General features: G+C 43.7%; 1 protein-coding gene across 1 annotated transcript; it reads right to left on the bottom strand.

Annotated features, from left to right (window-relative positions):
* Positions 1–3,775: 3,775 nt before the first annotated feature.
* LOC146190662 (uncharacterized) lies at positions 3,776–11,297 on the bottom strand. Its single transcript, XM_084600224.1, has 5 exons — positions 11,253–11,297; positions 9,772–9,871; positions 8,629–8,723; positions 7,340–7,450; positions 3,776–3,874 (listed from the first exon to the last, which is right to left on the bottom strand). The coding sequence occupies exons 1-5, from the start codon at positions 11,295–11,297 to the stop codon at positions 3,776–3,778; spliced, it is 450 nt and encodes a 149-aa protein (XP_084456350.1).
* Between the last annotated feature and the right edge of the window lie 282 nt (positions 11,298–11,579).

Below are 11,579 nucleotides of genomic sequence, written 5' to 3'. Positions count from 1 at the left end.
GGAGTTGAGTCCATCACTAGGTATTCTTAGCACCGGCACCGGCAGGCTGGGCATAGCAGTGTTCTTGCCAGTGGGTTCGCTGCCTTGCTCTGCTGGGGACTTGAGGTTGTTGTCCGGGTGAGGGTTCTCCGTGATGGCAGGGTTCAGACCGATGGACCGCTGCGGGGTGAGGCGGGGCAGATTTGCCTCAGTAATGCCATTGGTCTGCATCAGCAGCGTTCTTTCCTGGATAGAGTATAGAGTGGAGCGGCGCCGGGCATAGGCGGCCTTCCAGGTGGTGATCTGCGTCAGGGACACGCGCGACGCACTGCTAGAGTCCTGGTGGCTGCTGGTGACCAGTGGCTGCTCGAGGTCTGTGTACTGCTTGAACATGGCCAGCACCAGCACCTACGTCGTGAGAGCTTGATTATCGCAACTGGAACACTAAAGTTAACGGCAAACTCTTCGAAAAATAAGTGCACTGCTGTTCGCACATAAACTATGTGCGCGTGCACCTTGATACGATTTCACATTAGCCAGATATGCATGGCTACCAGTTTGCGCGAAGTTGATCGTCCCTGTAATTCGGTACTGCGCGAAATCCCACTATATTCAAGCTTAATTCAAACTTCTCAGGGGTGACCCTGCTACTTCACCTCCAGCTGAGACAGACACTTAAGGATCTGTGAAACGGGACTTCTGATGCATTCGTCCCAGAGGAAACAGGCAAACAATGTTTGCAGGTACAAAATGTTCCGAAACGAGAGATACTCGTCGAGACGGCACTGTTTTCCGCAACATTAAGCCATATTTTACCGTTGGGGCGAAAATGGCAGAATTCAACGTTTAAGAGGAAATATCAAATACCCTCGATGTAGCCGAGGATTTTATTCGCTGGTCCATTGGTGCTAGCTGCACTGCCCACTTCAGGGCCTATTTCCATTTTAAATATTTTTTCTCTAATTTATTTGACCGTCAGCAGCGCCAGCAAGGTTTTACACTGAAACGGCATTATAAAGGGGGCTACAAAATGAAAACTGAGTCCTCATACGTAGTGTCACGTATCTAGTTATATAAGGCTGACAATACTGGGGTGGCCAAACTGCTGCTCGCGGGCTTCATGCGGCTCCTCGCTGCTCCAAGTGCGGCTCGCGGCTCTCTGGGATCCGTACCCACCTTCCCCATATTCCTGCCTCTAAAGAAAGTTTCTTTTGTGTTGTAGAAGTGATGCAATATATATATATTTGCATTCATCGGAAGCTGTGAGGCTAGCTTCTCAACAATGAAAGCGGTGGAGTCGAAACAGCGTGCAAGCCTTACGGGCAAGCAACTATATATAAGCTGCTACGGACTGCAACCACATTGATTTGAGAGAAAATTCTATGTGCTTGCTGCATGAAAATGGCAGCGCAATGCAGAAGCTCAACGCAGATGCACAATGAGTAATCGCTGCTTGACTGGCATTCACACTAGACACCTGCTTTGTTCGACGGAAAATAATTCGACCATCCCCCCCGGTACACTGCGGCTCTTGACCGAAAATGTTATTTTATTCCTTACTATTTTAAGCCTTCCTGTTCAACCTTGGACCAGCAATTAACTTAATAAGGTCGAGGACAGATGTCCCAAGAGAGTATACTTTTTTCTAAAATGGGAACGGTATCCCCATGTTGAACACTGTTCTGTGGTTATACAGAAAGAAAGAAATTATCACCCCTTCCCTCCCTCCCGACGAAAGGAAAACCGATTATCCAGAGAATCGTTAAAACGTGCATACGTAGCATTGGGGATTTCAAAAGCATTATTGAGATGCAAGCCGGTTGCTACTCGACAGATACATGATATATTTAGTTCGATGGATCGCGTCAACGTTTCGCCCGTCTCCGTGCGTCGGAAGAGGGGAGAGTACACTCCACACTTCCCCGTTCTATACCCTTCCTAGCTACCCAAAAAAAAAAAAAAAAAAAAAAAGAATATCCCGACGTGGTGCATGGTTGGGGGCTGCATAATCTAGAACCTTTCCCGGTTATGCAAACTTGATCGAAACGTGAAAATGAGGAGCATTAGAAAAAGTTTATTTCAGCTCACTGCGAAACTGTTAGCGTCGTTCAAGCGAAACTGCTTGGATGAGAAGAGCCAGAAGTCTGTCATTACGGCCATATATTTTAACAATAAATGGTTGGTTGGTTTGTAGGGTTTAACGTCCCAAAGCGACTCAGGCTATGAGAGACGCCGTAGTGGAGGACTCCAAAAATTTCGACCACCTGGTGTTCTTTAACGTGCCCTGACATCGCACAGCACACGGGCACCTTGCTTTTCGTCTCCATCGAAAAGCGGCCGCCAAGGCCGGTATTTTGAACAATAAATGCTTTCAAATTCACTTTCTCATTAATGAACGGCTTTTTTAGTGCAGTTGCAAGCTAGTTTCAACATCAAGAAAAGAAAAAAAAAAAAACCTTCTCAGTTGGCAGCCGAAAATGTGCACCTCTGTCTTGCTTACCTTCAATATCGTCACGAGAACAATCTGCAGAAGCGACGGTTTTAACTGAATCGTCTGAAACGAGAGCAAACAAAACTTTGCTCAGTCTCGATTAGACGCCATCATCCAGTTTTTTCTATCAGCGGAGGATATTCATTTCGGTGAAAGCGCATAAATTTTTCAGGCTCTTTTTTAGCTATAACTAAAACGTCGAAATAGAAAGATACAGAGAAATTAAGTCGTAATCATACAATTAACTTTGACTATTGATTTGATATAGTGCTTTAGCAATTAATCGGTCTACATTTCGGATGGAATCTCACTTAATCCGTCTGGCCTTCTCAGCTCACGTTATTTCCCCCGCACAACGATAAGCTAGCTGACCGCCTTAAACCAGTAGGCATTCATCAGATGGAACTGCAGATATCGAAGTTGGTTGAAGGAACGCTACGAAAAAGCCGTGGAACTAAGGATCGCAGCAATTAATTGGTTTGAGTGAATTGCACACTCAAGAATCTAAAACGGTACTGTTGCCTTTAATTTTCTGGAAAGAAAACAACACACTTCCTAAAAATAAGAGGTGGAAAGCAGTGCTGGTCGTATGTATATATATATATTTTTTTTTCATGAGGAATTCGGAGCCCTGAAGGAACATTAGCAATACAAATTTTCTGAGAGAAGTACCCACCCCCTCCCCCGGCCTCCCCCCCCCCCCCCCCACCCCCACTCTTTGCGAAAAAATAAATGCTACTGCGTTATAAGTGTGGTACTTGTACCGTGAATCATGACACGAAATGAGCTACGCTGTAATTAATGCGTGCTTATCTTCCGCAATACTTCGTAATAAACGAACACTTCGTTCTGACTTTCGAAACTTTTTTTTTTAATGGTATTTATTGCCTAATGGCATCAGTAGGGTAGAGATGAATAAATGATTAAATGAATGGAAAAAGGTTGGCTGTTTTTATTAAGTCCAGGAGTGGACCTGAATGAGGTCCCTGCGTCCAAGCGATGTATGAGGCAAGATCGGTTGCTGAAAGGCTTTTCGGATCTCTTATCAGCGTCTTTAAATTTCACTTTTGCGGCGCAGTGTTTTGCAGCAAAACGTCCTATGCGCTCATTGGACCAGGCGGGCGATTATCCCGTTACAAAAGTTGCGTACAAACCTTGCTGAAAGCCAGGACCTTGCGAGGATAAGACTCCCTTGTGCTAATAACGACTTCAACCGTGGTTTCATCGTCCTGCATATAATTCAGACCAAATTTTTTTTTCTTCCTTTTTTTAGGCGCTAAAATACGCTTTACGTGCCGCTTCTTGTTACAGGCACAGAACGTTCCTTACCGTGTGAACGTTGCCGTCCTCTGAAGGGTATCTCTCCATCAGGTTGTGTTGCGTGTAGTCCCACGTCGAAGTCGTCTTTAATGAGGGACGAATAAAGAAGATGTTACAGAAAAATTGGAACTAATGCTCAGTTCAATGTAGAGCTAACAGAAAATATTCAGCCTAAGACACAAAGTAGGTAGTGGGAGCAAACGCTTTGTGCTTACACCTTCCTCTGTCGCTTCGATAGAGCTTTTCAAAGCCCTGTAGCCCTTGAAAAGAAAAGGAAGAGAAGAAGTAGATACGCAGTTCACACTTTTTGATATAGTGCATACATATCCGACGATGTTTTCTGACAGTCTGTAATAGTTTTTTTTTTTTTTTTTCTGCATGAGTGGCTAATATAAATAAACAATATGTGGCAAGTATCAGCCGTATACAGCTAGGGAGATTGGTATACGCAATGGAACGCGATCCACCACAATATTATCATGTTTGTTTATCCATAAGTTGGGTGTACGTTCTAGGTTTTAGACCGACGTTAAAAACAACATAAATTCGGCGCTGCGACCTTGTGCCTGAGGCACGGTTTTTCCCCAAAAACTTTCGAGTTTCATCGCAATAAAGTAATTATATAGCATATCTGTTAAAATCACCGAGCTGTGCCTCACTAGAAGCCTGCGAGGAATATAAGCCTTGTATGGCCAAACTTCGCTCAAGTTTCTTCTGCGTCCGTAGTAGACCGGAAAATACCACAGAGCATAACTGATTTGCCCAAACGCAATGTTTCTCCCTTCTGTCAGACATATTCGCACTTTTCTTGAAAATCAAAAAGTGCAGTTGAGATGCACGCATGTTAAAGTGTGTCATCTTTTTCTCCACGTCGTCAATTACTGCCGGCTTTTCTCAATCCTTCACACTCCTTGCACGAAGTTCCAGAACGATCTTTATACATGTGAATGCGCAAAAAAAAAAAAAAAAAAAAAAAAAGACCTGCGTTTGGATTTTTTTTTATTTTTTGCGCAATTTTTCAATTATTATTTCTTTAGAAACTAAAGCAGGATGGCGGTCTCACAACACGCATGGACATTTGATATTGGAGAGAAGGCTCACGATATATAAATCTGTGAGCGGGCAAGACAGTATATCAGAATATAGACCAATTCATCGTATATACACATTGAGGGCCTCGGCAACAGTTAATTATGAAAAAAAAAATAAATAAAGCAAAATCAAATGCTGCATCGTTAGGAGTGCTTTCTCGCGCCGGCATTCTTCATTTCGCTATATTTGAGAAAACTAAAACTCAATATTTCAGCATTGCGCTTTTACGTCGAAATTCTTGCAGAATAATTTTTCTATTGCGGTCCCTTATACTGGCTGTTCCATCAGGTGACGTTATGTCGAGGCTGTGCCCCTGGATTGGTCTTGTGTGGTGCTTATCGCAAGGAAACGCTTGTGTGTTGTTTCGCTCTAAAAGCAATGCAAGATTATGCATTATTCAGTAAGGGTAAACATTTTCCCGCATTTTGGCATTTAAAAGCCACACTGAGGCATTCGCGGCTCTAGTTCGGTGGCAAAATAATAAAAGCCGGTTGTGTATTCCCAAATGTTTTTGTCGAAAACCCGACCCTGGTTAGTCTTTCCTGCATTCACAGAAGGTATCTTCGATTAAGCGTTGCAGAGAGCCACGCCATCATTCTCCTGAACTGATAAATGTTGCTTAAGAAAGATAAAGGAATAAGTATGCGCATCCAGTGGCACTTACATCACCGCATTCTTAATGAGAGCAAAGAGATGAGTCGGTCAAACCAGTGGATGACGCCACAGCGCATATTTTTCTTCTCACGACCGTCGGAAAGTTACACGGAACGACTAGAGCTGATATATTTTAGAGCTTTTTTTTTTTTTTTGTCTTTTTAGCACGATCCAAGTGAAACACGTCACTAGTGAGACCGGAGCATGCGGTGGCAAACGAGGTACAATTGCAACATCCCAGACGTGTACAGCGTAACAACAGAGATGCAGAACAGAAGAATCGTGCAAAACGTCACAAAATGTTACCTACCATAACGCTGAGGGCTTTCCTTTTTTATGAGTCATAAAATGTTTAACAGTCAAAGAACACAATTTCCTGGGACAAGCTCAGTCGAGAACTACGAGTGCGAAGTTCCAGTCTGCTTTCGTTTTTTTTTTTCCCTGTATTGTCAAACTGTCGCAGGAAATTTCCAAAGACCATTCCATTCCACGAATGATGAAGCCAGGTCACAAGACTACCGCTGTGTAATGAACGATACTTGCTATGCAGAGAGCAAACACGTAAGAACCATGAATGCGGGACCGTTATTAGCTTTACCTACTCTTGATCAATTCAAACTCATATGAGTTAATTTTACTAAGTCTTAAAGTTTGGTTTGGTTTGTGGGGTTTAACTTCCCAAAGCGACTCAGGCTATGAGAGACGCCGTAGTGGAGGACTCCGGAAATTTCGACCACCTGGGGTTCTTTAACGTGCACTGAAATCTCACAGCACACGGGCGCCTTGCTTTTCGCCTCCATCGAAAAGCGGCCGCCGAGGCCGGAATTCGATCCCGCGTCCTTGGGAACTGTAGTCGAGCGCCGTAACCACTGCGCCACCCCGGTGGGGCAAGTCACACTTGCATAAAATAGAATAAAATGAATTTGTCTGTGTGCTTTATAACTTGAAATCCACTCCATCTTGACGGATTCCCGTATATGCATTGGACAAACAGTTTGAGCTTCGAGAGTTTGATCAATTAGGCCAATCCGTCACGTCAGCTATCTGTCCACTGAAACCCGCATCCTCATTCCTCTAGTTATCAACTAAATTTTTTGTTCAATTGCACCTCGTTTACTGTATTACTATAGTCTGATTCTTAATCAAGAATCTTAAAATTAGCGACGTGCTGTCTAAAAATAAAGTTGCTTTGTTTTGCTGTGTTTTTTTTTTTTATATAAAATCGGTCAGCAGCTCACAGATCTTTTGGTAGAGGAAAAAAAAAAACGCACTAAAAGACACACATGGAAGGAAGAAAATCCAGGACAGGAACGGAAGGATAGAAACGACAGGAAAACGACAGGAAAACGACAGAAAACTCGTGCGTTTTTTAGTGCGCTTGATTTCCCCTGCCAAAAGCTATACTAATAAGTAGCCCTAATAAATAAGCTTTGTTAAGTTAGCTCCCAGAGCGTCTGCCACGAAAAGGCGATGGTCGGAGTTCGGGGCCCGGACTGGTAGCATTCTTTTCAACTACGAAGTTTCTGTGAAATCAGCGCAAATTTCAGTTGCACTCATTTGTATTACCTAGCTATGTAGATAATAATGAGCAATTGATTCTTCTGCCGGAAATGTTCACAACCTTGTGTGAGCGCCCTGAATACTAATTGCGCTAATGTAAACTTTAGTTGTACCAGGGTTTGAAATATATTCACATCACAATGAATCGAAAGAGGGCATAGAAATGTAATCGCACCGCGACACCACTAAGCACCACGGTGCGTTTTATAATGTGATAATGCACGTATGTTTAGCCAAGCTTACCTCATTGGTAACGGTGCGAACCAGGTAATATAGCGCGACGTCGCACACGAAGCTGACCACGATGTCGAATGCGTTCCAGAGCAAAAAGGCTTTGACGCATGCCTGGTTTCCCTGCGATGTTAGATGGTATCTAATTTGAGTGAATCATAAAGATTAGTGCCCTTTATTTTTATCTTGAAGTCGAAATCTTGAAAGTGAAATCACCAGATGAAAAGGTTGAAGGCGCGTACTCAAGAACTATACTTAGCGCAGTTTAGTATATAGTTCAGTTTGATTTAGCTTACATGGTTTAATGTCCCAAATCAGCTCAGGTTATGACAAACGCCACTGAATTGGGCCCGGATAATTTCGACCACCTGGGGTGCTTTGACGTGCACTAACATCGCAGAGTACAAGGGCGCCTTGTCTTTTGCTTATATGAAAACACGGCGCTGCAGCAGGTGCCGAACCCAGGACCCTGGTCAACAGTCGGTTCTAGACACTGAGATAGCTCGAGTTGCCATATGCAAAAGAACTGAAATTCAATATACACACGTAGACAATGTCTGTATACCGTTTTCTTCGCGCTTAATTCTTGTACTTGTGTCTTCGTTAGCACCATTTTCAGCTTTCAAAGTCAGTTCACTTGTTACTGCGTGAAAAATTCGGATACAGCCGAGGTTCAGTTGTTTACTACCCGTGAACACGAGCCGCAAAATATTGGTTGGAAAATGCTAGGTGCATTTAACTAATATATGCAGCTAAAATACGTCATACCGGGATATTAGCTAGTTTTAAAAGGTTCTAGAGAAATGATGGTTTTCGCCTCCTTAGGTTCTGTTGCGCACGAAGATTGAGATGTCATCAACCGGCCAAATGCTATTTGCACAGCAGTTATATACCTTTGACTGCAGAGGAGGTATATTGCGGTGAAGTTGTAGTGCAAACGGTAAAAGTCATAAAGCAAAGAAAATTGGGAATAACACTGATATGTCATACTAAAACCTGAATGTCAAATATAAATTAGGCACATAGTTTATCCAGTGATGTCACACGGCATGCCTAGGTGAAGTGCTTCTGCCGTTGTCCACGTAACAGTAATTAGTGTGGTAACTTTCTGGGTTGAAAAACTGGGAGGGGAGAAAAAACTAAACAAGACAGCTTATTCATTTACAGTTGCGAGAAGTGACACATGACGTTTCCAAGCCCTCATTTGGGGAATTTTGTTGGCTGTCCGCACTATCACTCTGAGTGGATATTGTTGAAATAAATTTGTTTGGTTTGAGTTGGATTGGATTGGTAGCACTTACGGTGCACTGGGAGCACAGGAAGACAGCGTCGGAGATGCAGCTGAGTGTGGATGAGAATATGGTTACGTAGAGCACGGCAGCCAAAGCTGCCAGGCCTGCGATGGTGAAAGGCGTCATTGTGAAGGGGATAACACAATAAGCAGGAAGAAGATAACTCTAAACCCTGTCTCACCAGACCTGGGCAGTTGATAGCCCGTTTTCTGCTTCACAATACTACGTAGGTGTGGTCAGACGGAATTTAAGGTTTCGGTCCTCTGAATTGGCAAATCAGTACGGGTTAATCGCTGACGGGGGTAGGAAGTAAGGTATTAGAAGTAAATTTGGCAAATATGCTTTAAAGGTCCCAAAGCCAGACACGCAAGTTAATGTTCCAAGAATTGATCATCATCATCATCAGCCTGATTATACCCACTGCAGGGCGAAGGCCTCTCCCATATTTCTCCACTTAACCCGGTTCTGTGCTAGCTGCATCCACTTGACCCCTGCGAACTTCTTAATCTCATCCGCCCACCTAACTTTCTGCCGCCCCCTGCTACGCTTTCCTTTCCTTGGAATCCAGTTTGTTACCCTCAGCGACCATCGGTTACCCTCAGCGACCAAGAATTGATCAGTTGCACGTAAAGGCCAAGCGATACATATGCTCACACGCAAAAAAGGCGTTCGCTTCCTGCGCGACAAGGATGTAAGATGAGTGCCAATTAAAAAAACAAGGATAATAAAAATTGAAAACAATGATAACCAGAGCTCATCGCAGATCGCAGTTCAGGAATACGATTCTTGAACTATCAGCCTCATGGTCTGACAGTATTATTCGGGCTGAGGTTACGCGTCTCCTTCATATCTGTCTCTCACATCTGCCAGGATACTCGAGGATTTGCGCGTCTTCTTGCATCTTGACAGAAGGCTGTTAATTAAAAAGTACAGTTTTGGGTTGAGGTGATACACTTCTCCGACAGCTCTTACTCCACACCATTTGCAAACTTATGTCAAATGCGCGTTGTTCGTAACCAGCAACAATTAATGATATCGCATATGGTTATGTGTCTTCACATGCAAACACACTTATGCAATTTGGCGCCACAGTCTTAATGAAACTATAATTAGAGCGGAAATCAAAAGCTATACAATGTCAGGGTTACTCACCATGAAATGTGTTCGCGTACTCTTTACGCATGTTTATGCGAAGTCGGTTTCCGTAGGCAAGTGCTTTGGAGTTCTCTAGAACGAAATAACAGTTGGTGCACTGAAAAAGAAACACACACACACAAGATAAGGACACACCTGCAGGCACTAAGTGACGCTTAGTAAAGCGTAATAGCAGGTCAGTGGTCCGAGACAAACGGATATATCACGTTAGTCAAATCGCTCATGCATTCCGCAGTCTCTTGACTACAATTTGAGTTGTGTAATAATTGCGCGAAATCCGTATACGTTGAAATGGCAAGCAAAAAAAAAAAAAAAAAAAAAAGGGACTTATCAGGGCACACATGAGCGCAACTAACTACACCTGCACTTACTTACCACTACTATCTGTCCTGCTCCCCGCCCGTGCGTGCTGCTGCTTCACTTTGTTCGCGGGCTCTTCCACTATTGTCGGGCACTGCTATAGAAAAAGCGGATTCTGCCTTGTGCTCGATATACTTTACGATAGCCATAGAGAAAGCTATGATAGCTGTATTTTCTTATGCGTTATAAAACCTGACATGACTAACATATATATTTTATGAAGAAATGTCTATGCTTTGATACAATGCGCCTATTTTCCGGCAGCGATCAATCTGGCACTGGTATTTGGCTACAGTCACTGCAAAGTATGTCCATGAATATATTAGATTTGAATATTGCGCACGTGACGTCTTCGGTTAGCCCTGCCTTAAAATAAATACGCGAGCCTTTCACGAAGCCCCGTAAAAGTTGTCTCAATAAAACTAACGAAGAATGCACAAAATGCGCTTACTGCTAAAAACTACTTCCCCCCACCCCCCTCTCCCCCTATTAATTGTATACCATGCCGTAGTAATACTGTAATTGAGAATTCTTGTTTAATTTTGACTTCATGGGGTCCTGAATGTGCACCTAAGTCTGTGTATAAGGACATTTCAGCGCTTCGTCATTAGAAGCCTGATCGGGGAAAAAGTGCGGCGAAGATCAGTGAGAACCCCCGAAGTGAGAACTATGCGTTTCGATTTATCTACACTACGTCAGTGTTGCCTTTTTTAGACGCCTTCTTACTCAAAAGAATAACACAAAACTTAATATAAAAGCAGGAACTGCTTCGAATACTATCACATTGCCAACACAATGTGTAATTCGATATCCCTATGAAGTGTTCGCAATTGGCCTCCGCCGAAATGCGTCCAGCATGCCTGCCATCAAATCCGTGAACGCGGACTCAGTAAAAAGGCGAGCGCCATGGAACCACAGTGAAAGATTTACTGGCCAAACTAAGGCAGTAGGCATTGCATTTCGCCTTTCAACTTCGCATTTCACAAGGCGGTCAGGCATGAATTAAAGTCATGAGTGATCAAAACATAAAACTTGCGAGGTGATATCTGATAGGCACCTTATACAAAACCAGGCGATGGGTCTATATTGTCCGTCAAGTGTGCTACAGTATCACTCACGAGGCAGCCGACGACGATAATGTTGAGAACGACCGCCCTAGCCATGTAATCCAGGGGCTGGCCTTGCACCTGTTCACAGTCTTAGGTCGAAGACTTGGCGCAAGTGCTTTGAAGTATCGCTTGCACTGGGCTGAAGCTCGAGTAGCGTTGCTTCCCTGCCATGAAGTAGCACAGAAGGCAACCCGTTGATGCTGCTGTGATGGCACTGCGCTTTGACTGCCCCGAAAGAAAGAAGAGGAAAACTCGGAGCACGGCTCCACGGCTGTGCGCGGAGCCCTATGTGGGCGCTACACTATGTCAATAAACATTTTCGGATCCAATCCAATC

Source organism: Amblyomma maculatum, chromosome 4 (assembly GCF_055883805.1).
Source record: "Amblyomma maculatum isolate TAMU_Amacu chromosome 4, ASM5588380v1, whole genome shotgun sequence".
In the NCBI taxonomy this organism is placed as follows: Eukaryota; Metazoa; Arthropoda; class Arachnida; order Ixodida; family Ixodidae; genus Amblyomma; species Amblyomma maculatum.
Note: the sequence above shows the minus strand (reverse complement) of the source record. Positions and strands in the feature narration are given on the sequence as shown.